Source organism: Capricornis sumatraensis, chromosome 2 (assembly GCF_032405125.1).
Source record: "Capricornis sumatraensis isolate serow.1 chromosome 2, serow.2, whole genome shotgun sequence".
Taxonomy (NCBI): domain Eukaryota; kingdom Metazoa; phylum Chordata; class Mammalia; order Artiodactyla; family Bovidae; genus Capricornis; species Capricornis sumatraensis.
The window spans coordinates 206,827,288-206,850,888 of NC_091070.1; the positions used below are offsets into that span (position 1 = coordinate 206,827,288).

The window sequence follows — 23,601 nt, forward strand, 5'->3', positions numbered from 1 at the left end:
AAAACATAATTTCATACTATAATTCGGGCTATGAAGAAAAAGAAGTGGGTGCTAGTTTAAAAAAGAATAATAGGTATAAATCTATTTTAGATAAGGCTGATATGTTCCCATTTAAGAGAGGAGTTAGTTGAGGTTTTCACACTAGCTAGTTGATGGCAGTCACAGCAGGAGCTTCTGAGCTTGGGGACCTTAGTCCCTTGTCTCCTCCTTCCCTCTAGAGCCCGAGGTCCGCGCAGGCGCACTGACGGTTGCCATGGGGACAGCTGATCCGGCGCAAGCGCAGACGTCTCCAAGATGGCGGCGGCGGCGGCGGCTGCGAGAGCTGTGTCTGTGGGCTCTGGGCTCCGGGGCCTGCAGCGGACACTACCGCTCGTAGTGATTCTCGGGGCCACGGGCACCGGCAAATCCACCCTGGCGTTACAGCTCGGCCAGCGGCTCGGTGGAGAGATCGTCAGCGCTGACTCTATGCAGGTATGACAGTGCGGCTGTCCCCGGCCTGGGGAACCGGAGGCCGCGTGCGGGCCTTTGGCCGAGTAGATATCTTGTCGCTTGGTGGAAGTGGGTGAACTCCGAAGCTTGTGGGGCGGAGAGGGCAGAGGAAGGGCACCCATAATTAGTAGGCGCCCACCGTACGCCAGACACCGTGCCAACATCTCATTTACTGCTGACGACTTCACTGTCTGGTGTGTGGGTTCTATTATTTTCCTTTTACGGATGAGGGAGTTCACCTCGGGAAGCGAAACGACCACCGCCTTGTCGCAAAGCGAGTATGTGGAGGCGATGGTATTTGAACCTACAAGGTTGACATATAGGTGTCCAATACATACCTTTTGATTGAAAATTATCCCAGAGCTTTTGCTGTTTAGAATTTCCAGCGAAACCAGGATAAATCATTTACCATCTGTGATTGTCTGCTGGGGGAATGGATCACCGTGGATAGTCTTGAGACCTGGATTCTCCTCCCTAATCTGCCATCGGCCTAAATAAGGTGACCTAAATAATTAGGTCGTGATTTGTGCTTCGATTGAGGGTGGGTGACATTTGGGGCAAATCTCTGATGGAGGAATCACAAGTTAAGAGTTTTTACAGAGTAAATAAGATGCTTGGTGTGAAATGCCTGCTGCTGAACCTCAACAAGGAGGGGCAGTCCTTTTCCCCACTGTACCCCATGAACCCTGTGGGCATGGTCTCCACCCTCATTAGTTCATTTGGGGTGACATGACCATCAGCACATATCAGGTGATTGGGATAATTCAACAAATATTTGTTTGCAACCTCTACTTTGTGCTGACTTTGAGAGACAGACTTTAGCTCAAATCCCAGCCTTGCCTTTTCTAAGATATGCAACCTTAGCTTGACCTCTCTGTTTCTTTTGTAAAATAGGAAGAATAAAATTAGTAACACAATATTATTGCAATGGTTAAACAGATTAAATATGTAAAACACTTAATAGGAGGCAGGTATTAAGTGCTAAAAATATGGTGAAAGTGAAGTTGCTCAGTCATGTCTGACTCTTTAGGACCCCATGGACTCTAGCCTACCAGGATCCTCAGTCCATGGGATTTTCCAGGCAGGAATACCGGAGTGGGTTGCCATTTCCTTCTCCAGGGGATCTTCCCAACCCAGGGATTGAACCTGGGTCTCCCGAATTGTAGGCAGACGCTTTACCGTTTGAGCTTCCAGGGAAGCCCTAAAAATACGGTAGGTGCTATTTTCTGCAAGGCCCTTTTGGAGAGACAAAACTGCATTCCTTGTTCTCAAGGAGTTTTAGTCCAGCTAAACATGAACCAAAGCAAATTAATACATGTTTGAACTGAGATTTTCATGATGCTTTGCAAGGTGTGGTAGGTGGAGAGGAGAGAGACTACAAATTTTAGATCTTACATCCATGGGGAAAGTCTAGCCCGTGTGTGGAGAATGCAGCAGGTGTGATGCACATTAGGAATCTTACGCTCAGGATTCCTCGTCTTGGTGGAACTGTTTCCCCTCCATAAGCGTGCGTCTTTTACTCTCTTTATTTAGGTCTTTACTTAGATGTCACCTTATTGAAGCCTTCTCCGACCATCTTTCTTAAAACAACACACTGTTGCTCCCTGTTTCCCCCTCTTCCTCACATACCACACTTGGCAGGAAAGTGTTCTTAATAGAACATCTTAATTTTACATCTGTTTTAAAGTAAGTTGGCAGGTCCTGGCAATAAGGGTTGGTGATTGCTCTGTAATAGCTATTATCCATTATTCAGAAATGTTTCTTTACTCATGTCTGTGTGCCACAAGGTTGAGCTTGCTAGAGGTCTTGCTCAAGGTGAAATAGGCCACATCAGTTGGACACTTTGTGTCTTGTACAGTGCTGATGACATGGTAGATCTTTAACATTTGATGAAATATTTGTTGGCCTGTCTTATCAAAATTACACATCTTGATCCATTTAGATTCTTCCTGTGGTTGTAAGTAACTAGAATATGAGAATTAAATTTCTTTTCATCCTTGGGATGCCGTGAGGATTAATTAATGCATGAAAAACACTTTGAAGATAACTGAGCTATCTGAACTGGCTATGAAAGAGTTAGTCGCTCAGTCAAGATTCTTTGTGACACCGTGAACTGTAGCCTGCCAGGCTCTGTCCAGGAATTATCTGGGCAAGAATGCTGGAGAGGGTAGCCATCCCCCTTCTCCAGGGGATCTTCCTGACCCAGGGATTGAACCCAGGTCTCCTGCATTGCAGGCAGATTCTTTATAGTCTGAGCCACCAAGGAAGATTGTGTTTAATTTTGATTATACCTGGGATATTCATAACATTTCCTCTCATACCTGTTGGAAAACTTTGACCTTTGATTTTTACTTTTCAGTTCAGTTAATGAAATGAAGTATCTCTGCCCCTTTCTCCGTGGGTGTACATAGTTCTTCATTTCTACCATTGCTTACCATGCCCCTGATAGGGTAGTGCTACTATGCTTGCCTTTTTTTTTCTCTGCTTGCTTTTTAAGCAATAGAAAGAGATAAGGCTTTTCAGTGACTTGAGGTTGACTCAAAAAAGTTTTGGCAAACTTGTAAACAAGTGGTACTGTTTTTTTAAAAGTTAACTTATTTTTAGTTGTACTAGGTCTTCATTGCCTCCCGAGGCCTCTCTCTAGGTGCGGCAAGAAGGGGCTACTCTGTAATGGTGCACTGGCTTCCCATGGCCGTGGTTTCTCCTGTTGCAGAGCAGAGGTAGGCACTTGGGCTGCAGTAGTTGCAGCATGCAGTTTCAGTAGTTGTGGCTCGCGGTCCCCAGAGCACACAGTCTAGTTGTGGCACGAGGGCTTGGTAGCTGCGGCTCTCGGGCTTAGTTGCTCTGGGGCATGTGGAATCTTCCTGGACCAGGGATTGGACCCGTGTCCCCTGCATTGGCAGGCAGATTCTCATCCACTGTGCCACCAGGAAAGTCCCAATGAATGATATTCTCAGTGTTGGAGTTAACCAGCTTCTCTTCTAATTTTATTTTTTATTAACCAGCTTCTTGAAAGAACAGTTTCAGTTAAATCCGCGAGCAGAATCATAACTTAAATTTGTATAGCCCTTTTTATAAAATGCTTCTATATATGCTTTTTTGTCCTCACAATAACCTTGTAAGGTAGATACAATTATCATTTCACAGGTCTTAAAGTGGGTAGCAGACCTAGAGTTGGACATAGGTCTCTACTTTCCACGCTCAGTTCCTTATCTATACACAAAACTGTCATCCCTTTTGGATGAGGCAGGAGCTGTGGGAGTCAGTCATTGGAGAGTACTTCTCAACTTGTATGACACTCATCCTTCACACAGAGAAGGCGATGGCACCCCACTCCAGTACTCCTGCCTGGAAAATCCCATGGATGGGGGAGCCTGGTGGGCTGCAGTCCATGGGGTCGCGAAGAGTCGGACAGGACTGAAGTGACTTAGCAGCAGCAGCAGCATCCTTCACAGGAATATGTTACATTTTGGTCAAGATATAAAATGTATTTTAGGATTCATATTGTGGATTGTAGTGTGAATTCATCATGATATCTCAAGTTGAGTGTTGAACTGAGTGGTGGCCACGTGATGCATTGCTTAGGGGGCTAAAACTTACTGCAGCTGAGACATAATTTACTGTGAATAATTTGATGGTACCAAAGGCAAAGAATGTTTACTGGAACAGAGGAGAAACGAAGGGCTTGTAGAGAGCCTAGAACGAGCAGTAAACTTGCTTGTTATAACAGCCACAGAGATGGAAGGGTGACCAAGTGGAAAGTGCGACAATTAGAAAGTTTTTGCAAGTTTCCAGATTGACCTTTCTAAACCAGCATTTGAATTTTAATAATCTCAGAAGTATACCAGTAACTCAGAAAGGATTGTAAAACACTGTCTTAAATCTTAAATTGTCTTGCACCTCATACTTCTTCTATCATCCTTTTGTCCTACCTTAATTGTTGGGTCATCCCCACGGCAGTCCCAGCAGGGCAGTTTTCATCCAAGGAAAGTACTTGTTTTTGTAAACATTGAAGAAGTAAGTGCTGTAAGTACTGAGGTAGCTTCTTTGAGATAAAACCACGGGGTGTTAAGGGTCGTGTGTCTAGGGTGGTAATATTGTGGTAGATAATGACTCGCTTTTATAGCCAGTTAACACCTGAGGTCCTGCCTTGCCTCTCGCCTCTTATTCTTGCATCAGTGGTTTGTTGAGTAGGAAGTCAGAACTAACTCTCTGAGGAATTACTTGGTTAGGGACTTCTGGGCTCAACTGTGGACTTTCATGGTAGGTCTGACAAAAGTGAAAAACAACCTTTGTGCTTAATTTTCTGAGTTTTCCAAACTCCAGTTTCACAAGTTGTCGAAGCATACATATTCTCAGCTAGCAGTAAAAGTCTGAATTCAAAGGACAGGTAATACAATCCCTGTTTTCCAGGATGGAAACACTGAGTTGCAGAAAGATTAAAGAGCAGACTAGAGATCACACTACCAGGCACTCGCACACCTGGGGATTGGATCTGGCTCTTCTGACCCGTGTAGTGTCTGATATATTGCAGGAAGGCGATGCTGAAGGCCTTCTTTTCAGTCTTTTCTTGGCGTGTAAATTTAAGGTACAATGCTTCGCCTTTAGTGACTGATGAAACATTGTACTGAGAAATTTGAAGGCACTTGCCAAAAGATGTACAATGGCTGCCTGGAAATACAGACTGCCAACTATATGCCAAGAGAAAATAAACAAAGTGTTCTGTTTGGGTTTATAGAGAGGAAGTCTCTCTAATGCCTTATTAGTTCTTCAAGTTCTGTGGAGAAGCAGTAGTCATACATAGGAGCACAGTTCCCTTGTGTTTGCCTAAACCTCCAAGAGGAGAAGCAAGTTATTTTTGGCAGTCTGACTAGTAAGCAGGCTATGTGTCATCTAATAAATGTGGAGTTCTCCGTTCTTTGTCTGCTTTGGGACATAATTTAGGAGCAGTGTTTTTTTTTTTAAAAACCAAAGGACTGCTTGTCTGATAGTGCTCAAGGGAGATCTGGCTTGCATGGGGGAGGGGTATGAAAGAAGAGATGGGATAGTGGGTTACAGTGGCTTACTAGGACAGGAAAATAAAAGCTACAAAAACTTGTCAACTGAGAGGAATGAGGGCTATCCAGAGTCTCCTTGACACAACTGACAGAGGCAGTCTTTTAAAGGACTAAGCATGAGCGTGAACCAGAGGAGATACCTCAAATTTGGGGTATTTAAAAAATATATCTAAAAAAAAAAATGTATATATATATATATATATATATATATATTCATTTCTAGGTCCCTGGGTTCACCTCCATTGTGAGTGAATTTGATTTTTCTTTGGCTACTGTATGAAGCATGGGTGGGTTGTACACATATATTTAGTTTTTTTTGCAGCTGTGGGAAGAACTTTAGAGTTAAATCTGCCATGTTCTATAAGGAAAGAGAAGTGGCTACTGGCTAAATGGGAAGACATGAGAGAGCACATGTGGGTTGCAGTTTCAGATTTGTGAGGATGTGGTGCTGCTCTGATATTTCATTGCTGGGGGCCGGGTGCTGAAACAGGAGTATTTATATGAGGGGTGTAAATTATTTGGGGTACACAAGAATTTACCTGTGTGCTCTGTATGTACTCTAGTATGGCTTAACCGAATTGGTTGTGGTTTCTTGTGTAGTTTGTTGGATTCTTTAGATAATTTGAATCAGACCAGGTTCCCTTTTTCAGTTTACCCAGAGCTTCTGAGCTGGAACTTCACCACTGCTCCTTCCTCATAGCAGCCAGAGTTCAAGCTCTTATACCACTGTGCTGTGAATAATAATTATACCGAAAATGATAACAATACAAAAATATATGTCAGGCAGTGTTTTAAAAGTTTGTCGTATCTCATTTAATATGCTCACCGCAGCCTTAGGTGGTAGACACTATTGTTATCTCACCCCTAAAAATTACTTCTTGAACCCTCATCTCTGCTATTCTGTGTTTTTTTCTCCGTCTCTTCCTATTTGTTTATCCATTCATCTGCCATCCCATTCTTTTCCGATATACCACTGTATACATTTTATCAGGCAGAGAAGGAAAAAGAATATTCCTGATGAAGGAACAGCATGAGCAAAGTAAAGGAAAGGTGAAAATGCATGGTGTGTTTTCAAGATATGACCCGCATCTATCATTGGCATAGACACTAGAAGGATAGCAGTCAGAGGTGAAACTAAAAATACAGACCCTGAGGCCCTTGAGAGGCATGCCGTGAGGTTTGGGGTTTTAAATGTGGGAATGATAGTAAATATTTCAGAAGGTAACTCTGAGGCCTGGGTGGAGAATGGGTTAGAGAGGGATAAACAGTTTAGGATTCTGTTACGTTAGCCTGGGTAAGAGGGGCTGGAGTTGAGTTGTGGCCGGGAAAAGGGGTAATCATTTTGATGTTTTGGAGACAGAATCAATAGGATTTTGGTTACTGAAGTGGAAGCATTGTAAGGGAAAAAGATGGAGAACAAAGCCTTTTTGTGTTTGGAAAAAAGAAAACATGCTTGTTTAAAAAAATCCAAATAATATACAAAAGTTCCAAGGAAATACCACCATAATCTTAGCGTCCAAAGATAACCATTTTGACATTTTGGTGCACATCCTTCTAGACCTTTTTTTTGTGTATTCGTGCATGTATGTATATGTGTTTTTTCCAATTTACAAAAATTATAAAATACATGTAACAAAATTTATCACCTTAACCATTTTTAACTGTATAATTCTGTGGTGTTAAATGCATTCATGATGTTGTATAACCACTCTCCATTTCCATAACTCTTTTCATCTTGCAAAACTGAAACTCTGTAAACAAGGCCCTGCTGTATAGCACAGAGAGCTATATTCAGTATCCGATTATGAACCATAGTGGAAAAGAATGTAAAAAAAGAATGTGTGTATATGTATAACTGAATCCCTTTGCTGCTGCTACTGCTGCTACTAAGTCACTTCAGTTGTGTCCAACTCTGTGCGACCTCATAGACAGCAGCCCACCAGGCTCCCCCGTCTCTGGGATTCTCCAGGCAAGAACACTGGAGTGGGTTGCCATTTCCTTCTCCAATGCATGAAAGTGAAAAGTGAAAGTGAAGTCGCTCAGTCGTGTCCGACCCTCAGCGACCCCATGGCCTGCAGCCTTGCAGGCTCCACCATCCGTGGGATTTTCCAGGCAAGAGTACTGGAGTGGGGTGCCATTGCCTTCTCCCTTAAATTAACGCAAATTGTAAATCAACTATACTTCAATAAAAAACAGTGATTAAAAAATACAGAAAATTAGATATTTTTCAAATTAAAAAGAAATCTAAAACTGTACTCATTAAGTAATAACTCCCTAGTCCTCCTTTCTCCCAGCCTTGGCAACCACCATCCTGTATTCTGTGTCTGATTTTGACTACTCTTACATAACTTATATAAGCAGAATCATATGATATTTGTTTTGTGACTCGCTTATTTCACTTAGCCTAACGTCCTCAGGTTCATTCATGTGATTCTTTTTAACATAAGTTGACTCATACATTTCATGCTGCTCTGTAGCATGCTGTCGCCCCCCTTAACAATGTGTTACAGTTTTCTTTATGTGTTAATGTATATAACTTGGTATCAGTGGTCTTAATCTGGGGTAATTTACCCTCCCACCCCCACCCTAGGGGACACTTGACAATCTCTCAGAGACATTTTCAGTTGTAAAAAATGGAAAGGTGGGTTCCTGGCAACATCCTACCATACATAAAACAGCCCCTCCCAGCAAGGGTTTACCTGGCCCCAAATGTCAATATAGTGTACTGAGGTTGAGAAACCCTGTTCTACATTATTGTTAGCTTTTAAATTTTGAAGTAATTATAGATTTACACAGGGATTTCAAAGATAGTCCATGTCCAACTCTTTGAGATCCCATGGACTGGAGCACGCCAAGCTTCCCTGTCCTTCACCATCTCCCGGAGCTTGCTCAAAGTCATGTCCATTGAGTCAGTGATGCCATCCAACCTTCTCCTCCTCCGTCATCCTCCTCTCCTCCTGCCTTCAGTCTTTCCCAGCATCAGGGTCTTTTCTAATGAGTCGGCTCTTCGTATCACATGGCCAAAGTACTGGAGCTTCAGCTTCAGCTTCAGCATTAGTCCTTCCAGTGAATGTTCAGGCTTGATTTCCTTTAGGATTGACTGGTTGAATCTCCTTGCAGTCCAAAGGACTCCCAAGAGTCTTCTTTAACACCACAGTTCAAAAGCATCAATTCTTCAGTGCTCAGCCTTCTTTATGGTCCGACTCTCACATCCATACATAACTATTGGAAAAACCACGCCTTTGACTCTATGGACCTTTGTTGGTAAAGTGATGTCTCTGCTTTTTAATATGCTGTCTAGGTTGGTCATAGCTTTTCTGCCAAGGAGCAAGCGCCTTTTAATTTCATGGCTGCAGTCACCATCATCTGCAGTGATTTTGGAGCCCCCTAAAATAAAGTCTGTCACTTTCTGTTGTTTTGCCATCTATTTGCCATGAAGTGATGGGACTGGAGGTCATGATCTTCGTTTTTTGAGTGTTGGGTTTTAAGCCAGCTTTTTAACTCTCTTCTTTCACCTTCGTCAACAGGCTCTTTAGTTCCTCTTTGCTTTCTGCCATAATCCCATACTGAGTTATTTATTTATTGATCAGACTGTTTCAGCTTTGATTATTGGGTGCTCTTTCATGCTGATACTTGCATCCTTTGGCATGTCCCATATTTGTTTGTTTAGCACTTCCTTACTCTCTGGCAGTGCAAGATGCTTTCATCTTAGTTTGTCATGTTTCAGTTCTAGAATCGGCCGTTTTTCCGAGGAGCCTTGGTTCCTTTTACTGGTGAATGGCAGTCAGATACAAAGTACTGGGTGCTAATTGTGCTTGTTGCTACTAGGATATCATTGCTTCTAATCCCTTCAATGGGAAGAGCTAGGCAACATATGTACATACACTTATTCATGCATACCCAAATATCTATGTTTATTTCTGTATCTATGTAGATGTTAAAATAAACTTGAGTTTATACTGATATCTCTGACTCTATTCCACCACAGGTTTTATTCTGATCTTTCCTTCTTGTTATTTGTGACTTCTTCCTCAGAGTAATAAACCTGGCTCTCCTTGTCTACAAATATTTCTTTTTTTGTACAACCTGTAAAATAGTTTAACTAGTTAATCCTGTGAGAAACAAATTTACCAACTAGAGTATAATGTGTGTAGATAATTCATTTTGCCATCTTAGCCATATAGTATCTAGCCATAACATTGTTTTTCAAAGTTACTTAGGTCAACTCCCCTTCTCCCCCTTCAGTGAGATTATGTCATACATCTGTAATATAATTAGATTCATTTATTGCAGACTGCATTCTGTCCTGGTTCCTCAGTCATTCTGGTTAGTATTAAGTTTGCATATGGTAGAGAACATTCATTTTTGTGTACAGTTCTTTGGGTTTTGCAAATGGAGAGTCGGGTGTCTGCCATCAGATATACTGAGCCGCTTTCATCACTAAAAATTGCCTGGGTCCTCTTTGTGGTCATCTTCTCTACCTACACCGATTTTTGGCAACCTCTGATCTGTTTTCCATCCCTGTGTTTTGCCTTTTCTAGAAGGTCATATATGTGGAGTCATACAGTACTCAACCTTTGGGGTCTGACCTTTTTTTTTCTGGCCATGCGGTAGCATGTGGGATCTCAGTTTCCCAACTAGGGGTCAAACCCAGGCCCTCTGCAGTGGAAGTGTGCAGTCTTAACCACTGGACCACCAGGGAAGTCCACGGTCTGACTTTTTTCACTTAGCAAAATACATTTAAAATTCCTCCATGTAGTTACATAAGTCTGTTTCTCTTTATTGTTGAGTATTATTCCATTGTACATTATGTATCCTTTCATCTATGAAACGCCATCTGAATTTCCAGTTTAAAGAAAGCTATTATAAACATAGGTAATGATTTAACTTTACAGGACTGGTTAACTAAGAAAATAGTTTCTGAAAATAGTTTAGGAAACTACTAAATTGTTTTCCAAAATGACCGTACCATTTTGTATTCCTACCAGCAGTGAATGAAAATTTTTGTTTCTTTCTTTCGGCATTTAATATTGTTGTTTTTGCTTTTAATTTTAACAATTCCAAGAGGTGTGTGCTGGAATCTCATTGTGGTTAATTCAAATTCCCCTAAAGGTTAATGATGTTGAACATCTTTTCATATGTTTATTTGCTCTCTCCGTATATCTTTGGTGAAATATCTGTCTGATCTCTTTTCGGAAGGGGCTGTCTTATTGTTGAAATTTAGGGGGTTTTTAAAAACTGTATTTTGGGTACAAATCCTTTATATAGAATGTTATTTGCAAATATTTTATTCTAGTCTGTATCTTATTTTTTCATTCTCTTCAGTGTCTTTCACAGAACAAAGTTTTACATCTTCATTAAGTCCAATGTATCTGTTTTTTCTTCTGTGGGTTGTGTCTTTGGTGTCATATCTTAAAAACTCACTGCAGGGAGTTTTTGGCAGCCCAGTGGTTAGGGCTCAGTGCTTTCAGTGCCATGGCTCCAGGTTCAGTCCCTGGTCTGTGAACTAAGATCACATAAGCAGGGGACCCTACCAAAAAGAAAAAAAGCGAGAACAAAAAAACAAGACACTAACTCATTGCCAAGTCCATAGACATGCTGATTTTTCTCCTGTTCTTTAAAAAAGAAGTTTATATATACAACACACACACACATATATACACACACAAACACACGTGAGTTTTATAGCTTTTCATTTTACATTTAGACCTGTGATCTACTTTGAGTGAATTTTTATATAAGGTTGTGAGATACATATGGATGTCCAGTTGAACCAGATCTGATACTGTTCTTTCTCCATTGAATTGCCTTTGTCAAAGACCAGTTGACTATTTTTGTCAGTCTACTTCTGGGGCCTCTATTCTGTTCCATTGATGTGTTCGTCTATTCTTTTGCCAGTATCACTTTGTCTTTAGTTACTGTACCTTTATAATAGGTCGTGAGATTAGATAGTGTAAGCTGTACAACTTTCTACGTTATTGTTTTTGATCTCTGTGTAGTATTCCATTTCATAGATGTATCATAATTTACTTAACCATGTTTCTTCTGAAGGACATTTAGTAAGTTTAATTTGGGGTTTTTTTTTCTTTTACTTAATAAATGATGCTGAGATGAACATCTTTGCACACACATCTCTTCCTATTTGTGTAATTCTCTCTCAGAATAAATTTCTGGAATGGGATTGCCAGATGAGAGGGTGCACATGTTACTTACTTTCAGTTTTCTAAGAGCTTTATTAGAGGAGGTACTTAAATTTTTCTTATTGAGGTTAAACTAATGTAATATTAACCATTTTAAAATGAAAAATTCAGGGACTTTCCTGGTGGTCCACTGGTTAAGACACCACACTTTCACTGCAGAGGACACTGGTTTGATCCCAGGTTGGGGAACTAAGATCCTGGATGCCTTGAGGTACAGCCAAAAAAAAAAAAAGAACAATTTATTGGCACTTAATACATTCACAGTTTACCTCTGTCTAGTTCTGAAGCATTTCCATCACCCTGAAAGAAAACCCCATAACCATTAAGCCATTACTTTTGAGTTTCCCTTTCCCCCCAGCACCTGGGAGTCACCAATCTGCTTTTAGGAACAGATAGATTTTATCTGTTTTGGATATTTCATATAAATGGGATCATATAACACATGACCTTTTATGTCTGACTTCTTTCACTTACATTGATTGTAGCATGTGTTGGTGCTTCATTTCCGTTTATGGTTGAATAGATATTCTAGTGTGTGGATAGATCACAGTTTATCCATCTATTGACGGACATTAGCACCTTTAGGCTATTGTGAATAGTGCTGCTGTGAACATAGGTTTACATGTTATTTGAGTATCTGTTTTAAATTATTTTGGGAATATACCTAGCATTGGAGTAGAATTGCTGGGTTATATGGTAATTCTGTAGCTTTTTGAGGAATTGCCAAACTGCTTTACACAGTGGCTATATCATTTTGCATTCCCACTATCTATGTATGAAGACAGCAATTTCTCCACATCTTCTCCAGCACTTACTTACCTTAAAAAAAATTGTAGCCACCCTAGTGGATCTGAAAGTAGTATCTCATTGTGGTTTGGGTTTACACTTCCCTAGTGACTGTTGGACATCTTTTCGTGTGTTCATTGGCTATTCATGTATTGTCTTTGGAGAAATGTCTGTTCAGGTCCTTTGCTCATTTTTAAATTGGGTCTGTTGTTTTTTGTTTCAGTTGCACACATTACATTTTTTCTGTTGTTGCTTATCAATTAAAAAATTTTTAATTGGAGGATAATTGCTTTACAATATTGTGTTGCCTTTTAACATTTTTGCCGTATACAGTGTGAGTCAGCTGTGAGTATACACACATTGCTGGACTGCTTTCAATAAAGTTTACCTGTGGTATGTCTATTTCCCCTTACCCTTGCAATTCTGTGTGTTATCATTGTTGTCAGTCTGGTGGACAACAAATGGATTTTATTTAAATTACATTTTGAGATAAATTGTCTTTTCAAGGGTGCCTTGGGCATTTGTGTTTTTCTTTTTTGAATTTCCTGTTCAATATCTCTTGTGCTTACTTCTGTATAGCAGTTTTCATTTTTGTGTTTATAATTGGAAATATTGTTTCAGTTGGTCATTTGTCTTTTGACACTTACGATTTTTTTTTTTGCATATAAAGGCTTTTAATTTGTATATTCTTGTACACTTTTTAGGAGTACAAGTTAACTTTAACATTCTTTTAGAAAGAGTTCATGACTGAAGTTGATAATCCATTGAGCTGTTGGAATTTGCAGATGTGAATAAAATATGCTGATTCTCTAGTGTAAATGAAGATACATCCAGGGGTTCCTTGCCTTCACTCTGCATGTTACTCTCCTCTTGGAGTCTCATGTAGATGCAGATTAAACGTGGGATCCTGCATTGTCCAGGCTTACTTAGGTCTGCATACCTTTGCTTTGGTTAGCTACTTTCCTTTCTCTCTCTCTTTTTTCCACATCTTGCTGCCTAGCACAGTACTTGCAACAGTGGTTCTCACCTTCAGCTGTCGTTTGAAATCACCCAGAGAGCATTAAAAAAAATACCGATGCATGGGCTTATAGTAGTCAGTAAATACCTGTTGATTCCGATTACATGATTTGCCTAACTTTTCAGGTGCCAATATTCTCTCCTAACTTACAGTCCTCGTTTTTACTCTCAGGTCTTCATTTAGCTCATTTATTTTACCCTGGTTGTTGTTGTTCAGTTGCTAAGTCGTGTGTGACTCTTTGCGACCCCATGGAATGTAGCCTGCCAGGTTTCCTTGGGATTTCCCAGGCAAGAATACTGAAGTGGGTTGCCATTTCCTTCTGCAGGGGATCCTCCCAGACCAGAGATTGAACCCCAGTCTCCTGCATTGTTGGCAGGCAGATTCTTTACCACTGAGTCATCAGGGAAGCCCATTTAGCCTGGTAGGCAATTTTATTTACTGGGGAAACTGGGTTTTAGTCCCAGCTTTGTCGCTAACCACTGTATATATAACCTTGGAAAGTTCCTACTGCTCTCTAGGCTTTAATTTCCTCTTGGCTGTGTTAGGGAGGGGAAACTGATTGGATCAGATCAGGGATCTGCAAACTGTTTAAGTCCAGATAGTAAATATTTTACGCTTTGTGGGCCATACAGTATCTGTTTGTCACAGTGTCTGAAACCCCTTTCAGCTCTGGTGTTTTGCAGTTCTTTTCTTTCAAACCCTAGTCAGGGATCTCACCACAAAAAGCCAAGGAAAATATAGATACCAAGTATTTTGTGTACTGCTTACCATCTGTCTGGCACAGTTCTAAACACTTTGCATGTATTAACTCTATTTCTCAGAATAACCCAGCAAGGAGTGTAGGTGCTGTTTTTATCCCCATTTTACAGAGGCAAACTTGAGGCAAAGAGAAATTAGAGACTAAACCTGCCAAATGAAGGCTACCACTGGGTAGTAGAGCCAGGTTTGAACCTGGATTTTCTGGATCCAGTGTGCTATGCTCCTCTCCCTGCCTTAGACACACACCTCCAAATAATGGAGCACCTCAGCTGTTATTCTCCATCCTAAGAAAAAGTATCATTGAAGCCAAAAGGAGTGGGCCAATCTTAAGGCTGTAAAGATGACCACAGAATAGAAGCTTTATCATTAACTCTGTTTTCTTCTCTTAAACCAGCCCTTTTGTTTCTGTCTTAGCATTATGTTCATATGGCATTGTCCGTGTGTCTATTTCTAGCTTTCTGTCACACTGACTCTTTCTTTCTTTACTTTGGGCTGCGCTGGGTCTTTGTTGCTTCCTCCAGTTGGCGGTGAGCAGGGCTGCTCTCTCTGGTTGCGGTGCGCAGGCTTCTCTTTGGGGCGGCTTCTCTTGTTGCGGAGCACGGGCTCAAGGCGTGCGGTCTTCAGTGGTTGCGGCACACAGGCTCTAGAACTCGGGCTCGGTAGTCGTGGCGCACGGGCTTAGCTGCTCCACAGCGTGTGGATCATCATCAGGGATCGAACGGGTGTTCCCTGCATTGCTCGGTGGACTGCAACCGCTGGACTCCCAGGGAGGCCCTGCCATGTTTCCTCTTGAACACTTTGAAGGGGTTCAGTGTATGGCAACTGTTTTCCCCTCAGCATCTCAAATTTAGTTTCACCTCAGTAGAAATTCATTACTTCAGGCAAGCAAACAAACTAGGGTCAAATGAGGATAAAAATTCTACTTATAAGAGGCAGCAGAGGGGACTTCCCTGGCAGTCTGGTGCTTAAGACTGTGCTTCCGCCACAGTTTGATCTCTGGTTGAGGAACTAAGATCTCACATGCCATGTGTCATCCCCGCCCCCCCCTCCCCCCGCCCCCGCCAACAGGCAGCAGAAACTGCTTGGATTATAGGCAAAGCACCCTGCTTTAGTCCTGCCTCCCCTGCCATCAGTTATATGGCCAGGGTTGCTCTTTGAGCCTCATTATTCTCAATACAAAAGTTCAGGTGATTAGACTGGTTATGTTATCTCTGAATTTCCTTATATCCATGCTTCATCAGTGTTTGCAGGTGGACTTCCAAGCACCCACTGCAAAGGCTCTGCATTGCAAAATTTCTCACATTTCACTTAAAAGTATGTGCTAATTTTGCATTCTCTGATCTGATCTCTCTGTATTTATTATATGTCAAAATGTTTCAGCTGCTTGTTGCCACCAAGTAAGATTGATTAGACATTGTATGAAAAAGCAGAGATAGCACTTTGCTGACAAAGGTCTATATAGTCAGAGCTATGGTTTTTCTAGTAGTCATGTATAGATGTGAAAATTAGACCATAAAGAAGGCTGAGCACCAAAGAATTGGTCCTTTTGAACTATGGTGTTGGAGAAGACTCTTGAGAGTCCCTTGGACTGCAAGGAGATCAAACCAGTCAATCCTGAAGGAAATCAACCCTGAATAATCATTGGAAGGACTGATGCTGAAGCTGAAGCTTCAATACTTTGGCCATGTGACGCAAAGAGCCGACTCATTGGAAAAGAACCTGATGCTGGGAAAGATTAAGGGCAAAAGGAGAAGGGGACAGCAGAGGATGAGATGGTTGAGTGGCATCACTGACTCAATGGACATGAGTTTGAGCAAGCTCTGGGAGATAGTGAAGGACAGGGAAGCCTGGCCTGCTGCAATCCATGGGGTCTTAAAGAGTCAGACCCGTCTTAGTGACTGAATAACAACAACAAAGATAGATTTGCTGAAAGAATACATCACATACATATTATGTGTGCACTTTTAATTTGATAATCATAGCCTTATGTGATTCTAGTCCCTTTTCCTTTGAAGAGAGAAGATCTCTATGGGAAAGTAAAAGCCATCACTGGCACTATAAATTTCAAACCACTTCTATTACCAGACTGACTAAACATGTCAAGGTACTGGTTCTCCTGCTTTCTAGGCATCTTAATCTGTCTGATTTATTCAGCATGTTTGCAGTTGGATCTCTGCTAAACAAAGCTAAAAGAAGTAGTTGCCTGTCGTGATGTTCCTGCAGCTAACTCATTGTTTCTAATCTAGTAAAGTGTGAATTATTTTTAAAGTTATCATTTTATTAAGAAAGAAAAGTTAGCCAAGAGACTGACCTTTTTTTCTACTCTTCAACATCTCTTCAACTGAATAACCAAATTCAAATTACTTTAATTAAAAAAGAAAATCAGCTTTCTATTGAGTGTCAACATCTTAAAAAACTTTTGTTTTCCTTTCACCCTCCTGTGCCAAAACTTTTCTTGAAACTTGGGCTGTTATAACTCGAAGCGTTGCTAGATGTGAGGAACTTGAGTTTCCAGGAATAAAAACTGACTTTGCAAATTCACAAAGCTGATTTGTGTGGAGCAGAGATTAGCAATGTAGTAGGAAAAGAACACTGACTGTGAAGTAAGAAGACATGGATTCACAGTTTGTCTCTGCCACTAAATAGTTGGGTGACTTTGGGCAGATTGCCTAATGTGTCTACATTTCTATTTCCTCACTGGTGAAATGAGGCAACATAACTTCATAGAGAATGAAACTCAGCATAAAATCTAGCACTCTCTACCTCCAGCCCAGAGAATCCATTGAATATATTCCATGTATTAGACATTGTGCTAGATGCTGGAACTAGAGATAAAATACAGTCTTCCCTCAGAATTTGTAGTTCAGTGGAGGAGATCGAGATACTTCTCATGTACGGGAAGTTCTGTGATAGAGGTAATGTGGGAGCGTGGAGGACAGGCACAGATTGGGGAGAATTGGGGAGAGATCTCAAAGCAGGCTTTCATCAGAGGTGATGCTAAAGAGTTTGGGGATTCATGAGACCAGATTTTCATTTTAGAAAAATCACTGACTACAGTGTGTACTAAATTGGAGGGGTTATCCCGTAAAGGAAAGAAGATCAATGAGGAAGTGGATGGAACAGTTCAGTTGAGAAATCATGAAGCCTTCAATTGATAATGGCAGTGGGCAGTGTAATGGTGGTAAGCTTTGAGATAATTTTAGGAACTCATATGGATAGAAGTTGAGGGAGAATAGAATTGTGAGAGAGAGAGAGATACTAGGATCATTTAGCTTTTACTTTGATTGGGTGGTTCATTCAGGTATGGGTAGAAAGGTAAGGAGGTCAGTTTTGGACATAGCAGGTTTCAGGCGCCTGCTTGGGGTGGTGATAAAGATGATGATAGCTTTGTATTGCTGCTTCCTATAGGGCAGGCCTATTCCATGTGCTTTCCTGTATCATTTATTTAATTTTTACAATAATTCTTTGAGGTTAGATTTAAGGTTATCCTTAATTTATAGATGGGGCTTCCCTGATAGCTCAGCTAGTAAAGAATCTGCCTGCAATGCAGGAGACCCTGGTTCGATCCCTGGGTCGGGAAGATCTGCTGGAGAAGGGATAGGCTACCCACTCCAGTATTGGGCTACTCTGGTGGCTCAGATGGTGAAGAATCTGCCTGCAATGCAGGAGGCCCCAGTTTGATCCCAGGGTTGGGGAGATCTCCTGGAGAAGGGAATGACTACCCACTCCAGTATTCTGACCTGGAGAATTCCATGGATTGTATAGCCCATCGGGTTGCAAAGAGTTGGACACGATTGAGTGACTTTCACTTATTTTATAAATAAGGAATGTGAGGCACAGAGAGGTTAAATACCTTGCCCAAGGTTACATAGCTAGTAAGGTGTGAAGCCACGATTTAAATCCTGACAATCAGACTCTAGAGTCCTTACTGTTAACCACTTCAATACTGTATTTTATAGCTCTCACTGATGATGGAAATGTCTACGAGGGAGTTAAATGTACATCATGAGAGAGAACTAGATTGTAGATAGGATTTTGGGAGTTAAAAACACACACAACAAATGGTTACAGAGGCCTTGGGGGTCACGCAGAGAAAGTGTATAGTATAGAAAAATGGCAGATGGATGCTGTAAAGACTGCCATTTCTCAGTATTGTTCCCATGACATGCTTAGTGGCTCAGTTGTGACCCTATGGACTAGCCTTCCAGGCTCATCTGTGGGATTTTCCTGGCAAGAATACTGCAGGGTTGCCATTTCTTCCTCCAGGGGGTCTTCCCAATCCAGGGATCGAACCCAAGTCACCTGCATTTCCTGTATTGCAGGTGGATTCTTTACCCTTGAGCCACTGGGGGAGTCCCCTTTTCCCATGACAGACATTGCTAATAGCTCGGTGGGAGGTCCTGTGAATAGGAAGAAAACCTGGAAGAAATAGTGCCATTTGCAGTCCCAAAGGAGATGATTTATGAAGGAGAGCTTGGGTGTATCAGATTTTTGTATTTTCCGTTATTTGTTTTGAGAGCTTAGTATAAAAAATGTTATATTTGGCAGTCAGGGTTTCTTAGTGATCTGAGTGAGTGAGATATCCACAGAGCAGTGGGGATCAGCCAGCAGAGAAGATGGGTGGATAGTTATTATAGATTGACCCGTAATCCAAGATTGTGGTTTTCAAGGTAGGTATAATCCCTAGAGGTAAGAAAGTGACTTCAGAGAAAGTGAGGAAAGGATTTCAGGATATAGTTTGGTTTAAGAAGTAAATGAAGTCAAAAGGGAGAAGATAACTTGGAGGATGGAACCGAACTGGTGGGGGACAGTGTTTCCCTTTTCTTGTAGACAACTGTATTGGTGCATCATAGCCAACTGGCCCTCGGACAGAGCTCCAGGATCTGCCCAGTGCCTCTTCTGATTAGCACACTCCTTGGGACCACCCAACAGCATTACAGCCCCAAAAGATTGGAGCTTAAAGGAGGAGGACCTTAGGCTGTACAGATTTGGGGAGGAGTATCTCCAAGGTGAAATTTCTCTGAATCCAGTTTCTCAACTTTGAGACTCTTGACATTTTTGGGGGCTGGGTAGTTCTTTGTTGTGGAGGCAGGGGCTGTCTTGTGTATCGAAGGGTGTGTTTGACAGCATCCCTGGCCTCTACCCACTAGATGGCACCCCCACCACCAATTTGTGACAACTAAAAATGTTTTTAGACAATGCCAGACATCCCCAGTTGAACAGTTCTATGAAGACCTACAAGACCTTCTAGAACTAACACCCAAAAAAGATGTCTTTTTCATCATTGGGGACTGGAATGCAAAAATAGGAAGTCAAGAAACACCTGGAGTAACAGGCACATTTGGCCTTAGAATACAGAATGAAGCAGGGCAAAGGCTAATAGAGTTTCGCCAAGAAAACGCACTGGTCATAGCAAACACCCTCTTCCAACAACACAAGAGAAGACTTTACACATGGACATCATCAGATGGCCAACACAGAAATCAGATTGATTATATTCTTTGCAGCCAAAGATGGAGAAGCTCTATACAGTCAGCAAAAACAAGACCGGGAGCCGACTGTGGCTCAGATCATGAACTTGTTATTGCCAAATTCAGACTTAAATTGAAGAAAGTGGAGAAAACCACTAGACCATTCAGGTGTGACCTAAATCAAATCCCTTACAATTATACAGTGGAAGTGAGAAATAGATTTAAGGGACTAGATCTGATAGACAGAGTGCCTGATGAACTGTGGTCAGAGGTTCAAGACATTGTACTGGAGACAGGGATCAAGACCATCCCCAAGAAAAAGAAATGCAAAAGAGCAAAATGGCTGTCTGGGGATGCCTTACAAACCACTGTGAAAAAAGAAGTGAAAATGAAAAGCAAAGGAGAAAAGGAAAGTTATACCCATTTGAATGTAGAATTCCAAAGAATAGCAAGGGGAGATTGAGGACAAGGACCTTTTCTAAGTCTTTGCACACCTAACATCTGCAAATGATCTGGCGCATAGTACACTCTCAGTAAATGTCTACTGAGATAAGCCAGTTTTGCTGATAATTGGTTAAGTAGGTTAGAGTTTCTTAGAGTATTTCAGTTATCAGGCCTCAAAAAGGGCCAGAGTTCCCTTAGTATTGTCAAAATCTGATTTGTCTGGAGAAGCATTTTATCCCATCATTTCTTTTATTTATTTTTATTTAAAAATTAAAAAAGAATTATATTCAGTCATTTCTGTGAGGACAGATCACAGGTGTCCTCTGGGAGGATGGGAAATGGGCAGAGTGACATGCTGGCTTTAAAAGATAACACAGACCCCTTTAGCTCTTCTGGCACCTGGAGCTGACTGTGCTGTAGGTAGTTTCAGAGTTTCACTGAAACTATAGGTAAAGCTGGGAAATAGGCAGAATGTCAGGCAGTCAGCTGCAAACCTAACCTGTTCTGGTGGAATGATGCTTTCTAGGCAGGTAATAAAATTATAAGCCCAGTTATGGCATTTACAATAATATGAACCAAACGTGACATTTATAAAAACTGATTGGTTTCCAGGTTTGTTTACATGTTTATCCTTAATGCAAATATAGAAAATGTTGCTCTGTTTTACTTTTTTGGCCTAGCAGTATGGTTTTAATTGATAAATAATATACACCATAGAACACATAATTCATAACTGCATAGTTCAATAAATTATCAACAAGTGAAAATACCCGTGTAACCAGAACTCAGTTCAAGAAATGAGAACATTACCAGCCCTCTCAGTAATTTTGAAAAATGCTGTATGATTCAGCAATTCTACTTCTGGGTTATATATTCAAAAGAATTGAAAAATTCAACAAATCTTTGAAAATTTTATCTTATTGCTAATTTTCATTAGTTTCTCATTGTGTCTAAATTCTATCAAGCCTTTTTAAAGTTATTGGTAAAATAGGCACAACAAAGAAGTTACCATTTTACCATTTCAGTGGCCCTATGCACATTTGGATGGTTCTGCAGCCATCATCATTCAGCATCTCCAGGACTTTTTTCCTCTTCCCAGATTAAAATTTTGTACCTATTATACGTTGACTTGCCATTTCTCTCTGCCCCGGCCCCTGGCAGAATGACAGGGACCATTCTGGCAACCACCATTCTACTTTCTGTCTCAGAATTTAATGATATATGTCATATAGTAATATGATATATGTCGTATAGTAAATGGAATCATATAGTAGTTGTCCTTTTGTACTGGCCTATTTCACTTGACATAATGTCTTTGGGGTTCACTCATGTGGGTGCTAGTGGTAAAAAACTTGCTTGCCAAAGCAGGAGACATAAGAGATGCAACTTTGGTCTCTGGATCGGGAAGATCTCCTGGCGGAGGGCATGGCAACCCACTTTAGTGTTCTTGCCTGGAGAATCCCATGGACAGAGGAGCCTGGCAGGCCACAGTTCATAAGGTTATGAAGAGTCGGATATGACTGAAGTGACTTCGCACACATGTTATAACAAGTGTCAGAGTTTCCTTTTTTTTAAGGCTGATTAATCTTCCCTTGTCGGAGAAGGCAGTGGCACCCCACTTCACTACTCTTGCCTGGAAAATCCCATGGACGGAGGAGCCTGGTAGGCTGCAGTCCTGAGTGACTTCACTTTCACTTTTCACTTTCACGCATTGGAGAAGGAAATGGCAACCCACTCCAGTGTTCTTGCCTGGAGAGTCCAAGGGATGGGGGAGCCTGGTGGGGTTGCATAGAGTCAGACACGACTGAAGCTACTTAGCAGCAGCAGCAGTCTTCTCGTGTAAATATAGGACATATCTTGTTTATCCATTTATCTGTGATGGACACTTGGATTTCTTTCACCTTTTGGCTGTTGTGAAAAATGCTGCTGTAAACATTATATCTGTTCAACTCCCTGCTTTCAGTTCTGTTGAGTACATACCTAAAAGTGAAATTGCTGAATCAAGTATTTCCCTGGTGGCTCAGACAGTAAAGAATCCCCTTGCAGTGCAGGAGACCCAAGTTCGATCCCTGGGTGGGGAAGATCCCCTGGAGAAAGGAATGGCTACCTACTCCAGTATTCTTGCCTGGAGAGTTCCTGGAAGAAGAGCCTGGTGGGCTGCCACCCATGGGGTCGCAAAGAGTAGGACACGACTGAGCGGCTGTCGCTTTCACTTTTTTATGATTTTTCTACTTTTCACTGTTTGAGGAGCTGCCTTACTGTTTTCCATAGCTGCATCAGTTTATAGTCCCACCAGCATTTTACAGGGATTCTAATTTCTTTACATCTTCACCACCTTTTTTAAAAAAAATAATAACCATCCTAATAAAGTGCATCCAGGTTTTTTAAAGTCTTTTTGTTATGGAAATTTCCTGATATAAAAAAGGAGAGCAAGTAGTAGTTGAACTCCCATGTATCTGTCACCTGTGCTCAATAATTGTGAAAGCTTGGCCAGTCTTGTTCCAATGATAATCTCTTTATCCCCTATTATTGCAACTCAGACACCAGTCATCATAAACTTTAATTAATTAATTAAAAAATTGAAGTAGTATAGTTGATTTATAATATACAAACTTTCTTTTTCTCTGTGGAAGACAAAGCATAAAACAATATTATTAATATAAATAATGTTTGTGAATTTTACTTGGGTCATAGCCATGTATTTGACTCAGTGATCCGTCTCTTGTGTCTTATTAACAAATATGTTCTCAGCATCATTCTTGCTCTTGTACAGTGCAGAAATAGATGCATTTTACCTATGCTTTTCATCTACTTCTTGCTTGTTAACAGTTTTATTCATGAGTAAAATTTTGCAATACACAGTTACTGTGATCACAAGCTGCATAGTCATTTGTAAATACAACTTTAACAGCATATCAGGAACTGCCAAAAGTCATATTAGAATGGAAAAGAGTGAAGCAACATCATTATAGACATAACTTTGCTGTTGTTTAGTGCTGAGTTGTGTCTGACTCTTTTGCAACCCCATGGACTGTAACACGCTACGCTCCTCTGTCCATGGGATTTCCCAGGCAGGAACACTGTAATGGGTTGCCATTTCTTTCTCCAGGGGATCTTCCCAACTCAGGGATCAAACCCACATCTCCTGTATTTCAGGCAAATTCTTTACTGCTGAGCCACCAGGGAAGCCCTAAACATTACCTTGAATCACTTCTAATATTCTTCTATTGAAGCATATATATTGTCATACAAAGAGATACAACCAGTCTAAAGGAAGTCAGTCCTGAATATTCATTGGAAGGACTGATGTTGAAGCTGAAACTCTAATACTTTGGCCACCTGATGCGAAGAACTGACTCATTTGAAAAGACCCTGAT

At 41.1% G+C, this 23,601-nt stretch overlaps 1 protein-coding gene across 1 annotated transcript in view; it reads left to right on the forward strand.

The window, feature by feature from the left end:
• Positions 1–357: 357 nt before the first annotated feature.
• TRIT1 (tRNA isopentenyltransferase 1) overlaps positions 358–23,601 on the forward strand; it is a 42,203-nt gene continuing 18,959 nt past the window's right edge. Inside the window, exon 1 of the mRNA XM_068964431.1 lies at positions 358–471. Within this exon, the coding sequence (XP_068820532.1) occupies positions 466–471 (6 nt within the window). The 5' untranslated portion in view covers positions 358–465. The remainder of the gene's footprint in view (positions 472–23,601) is intronic.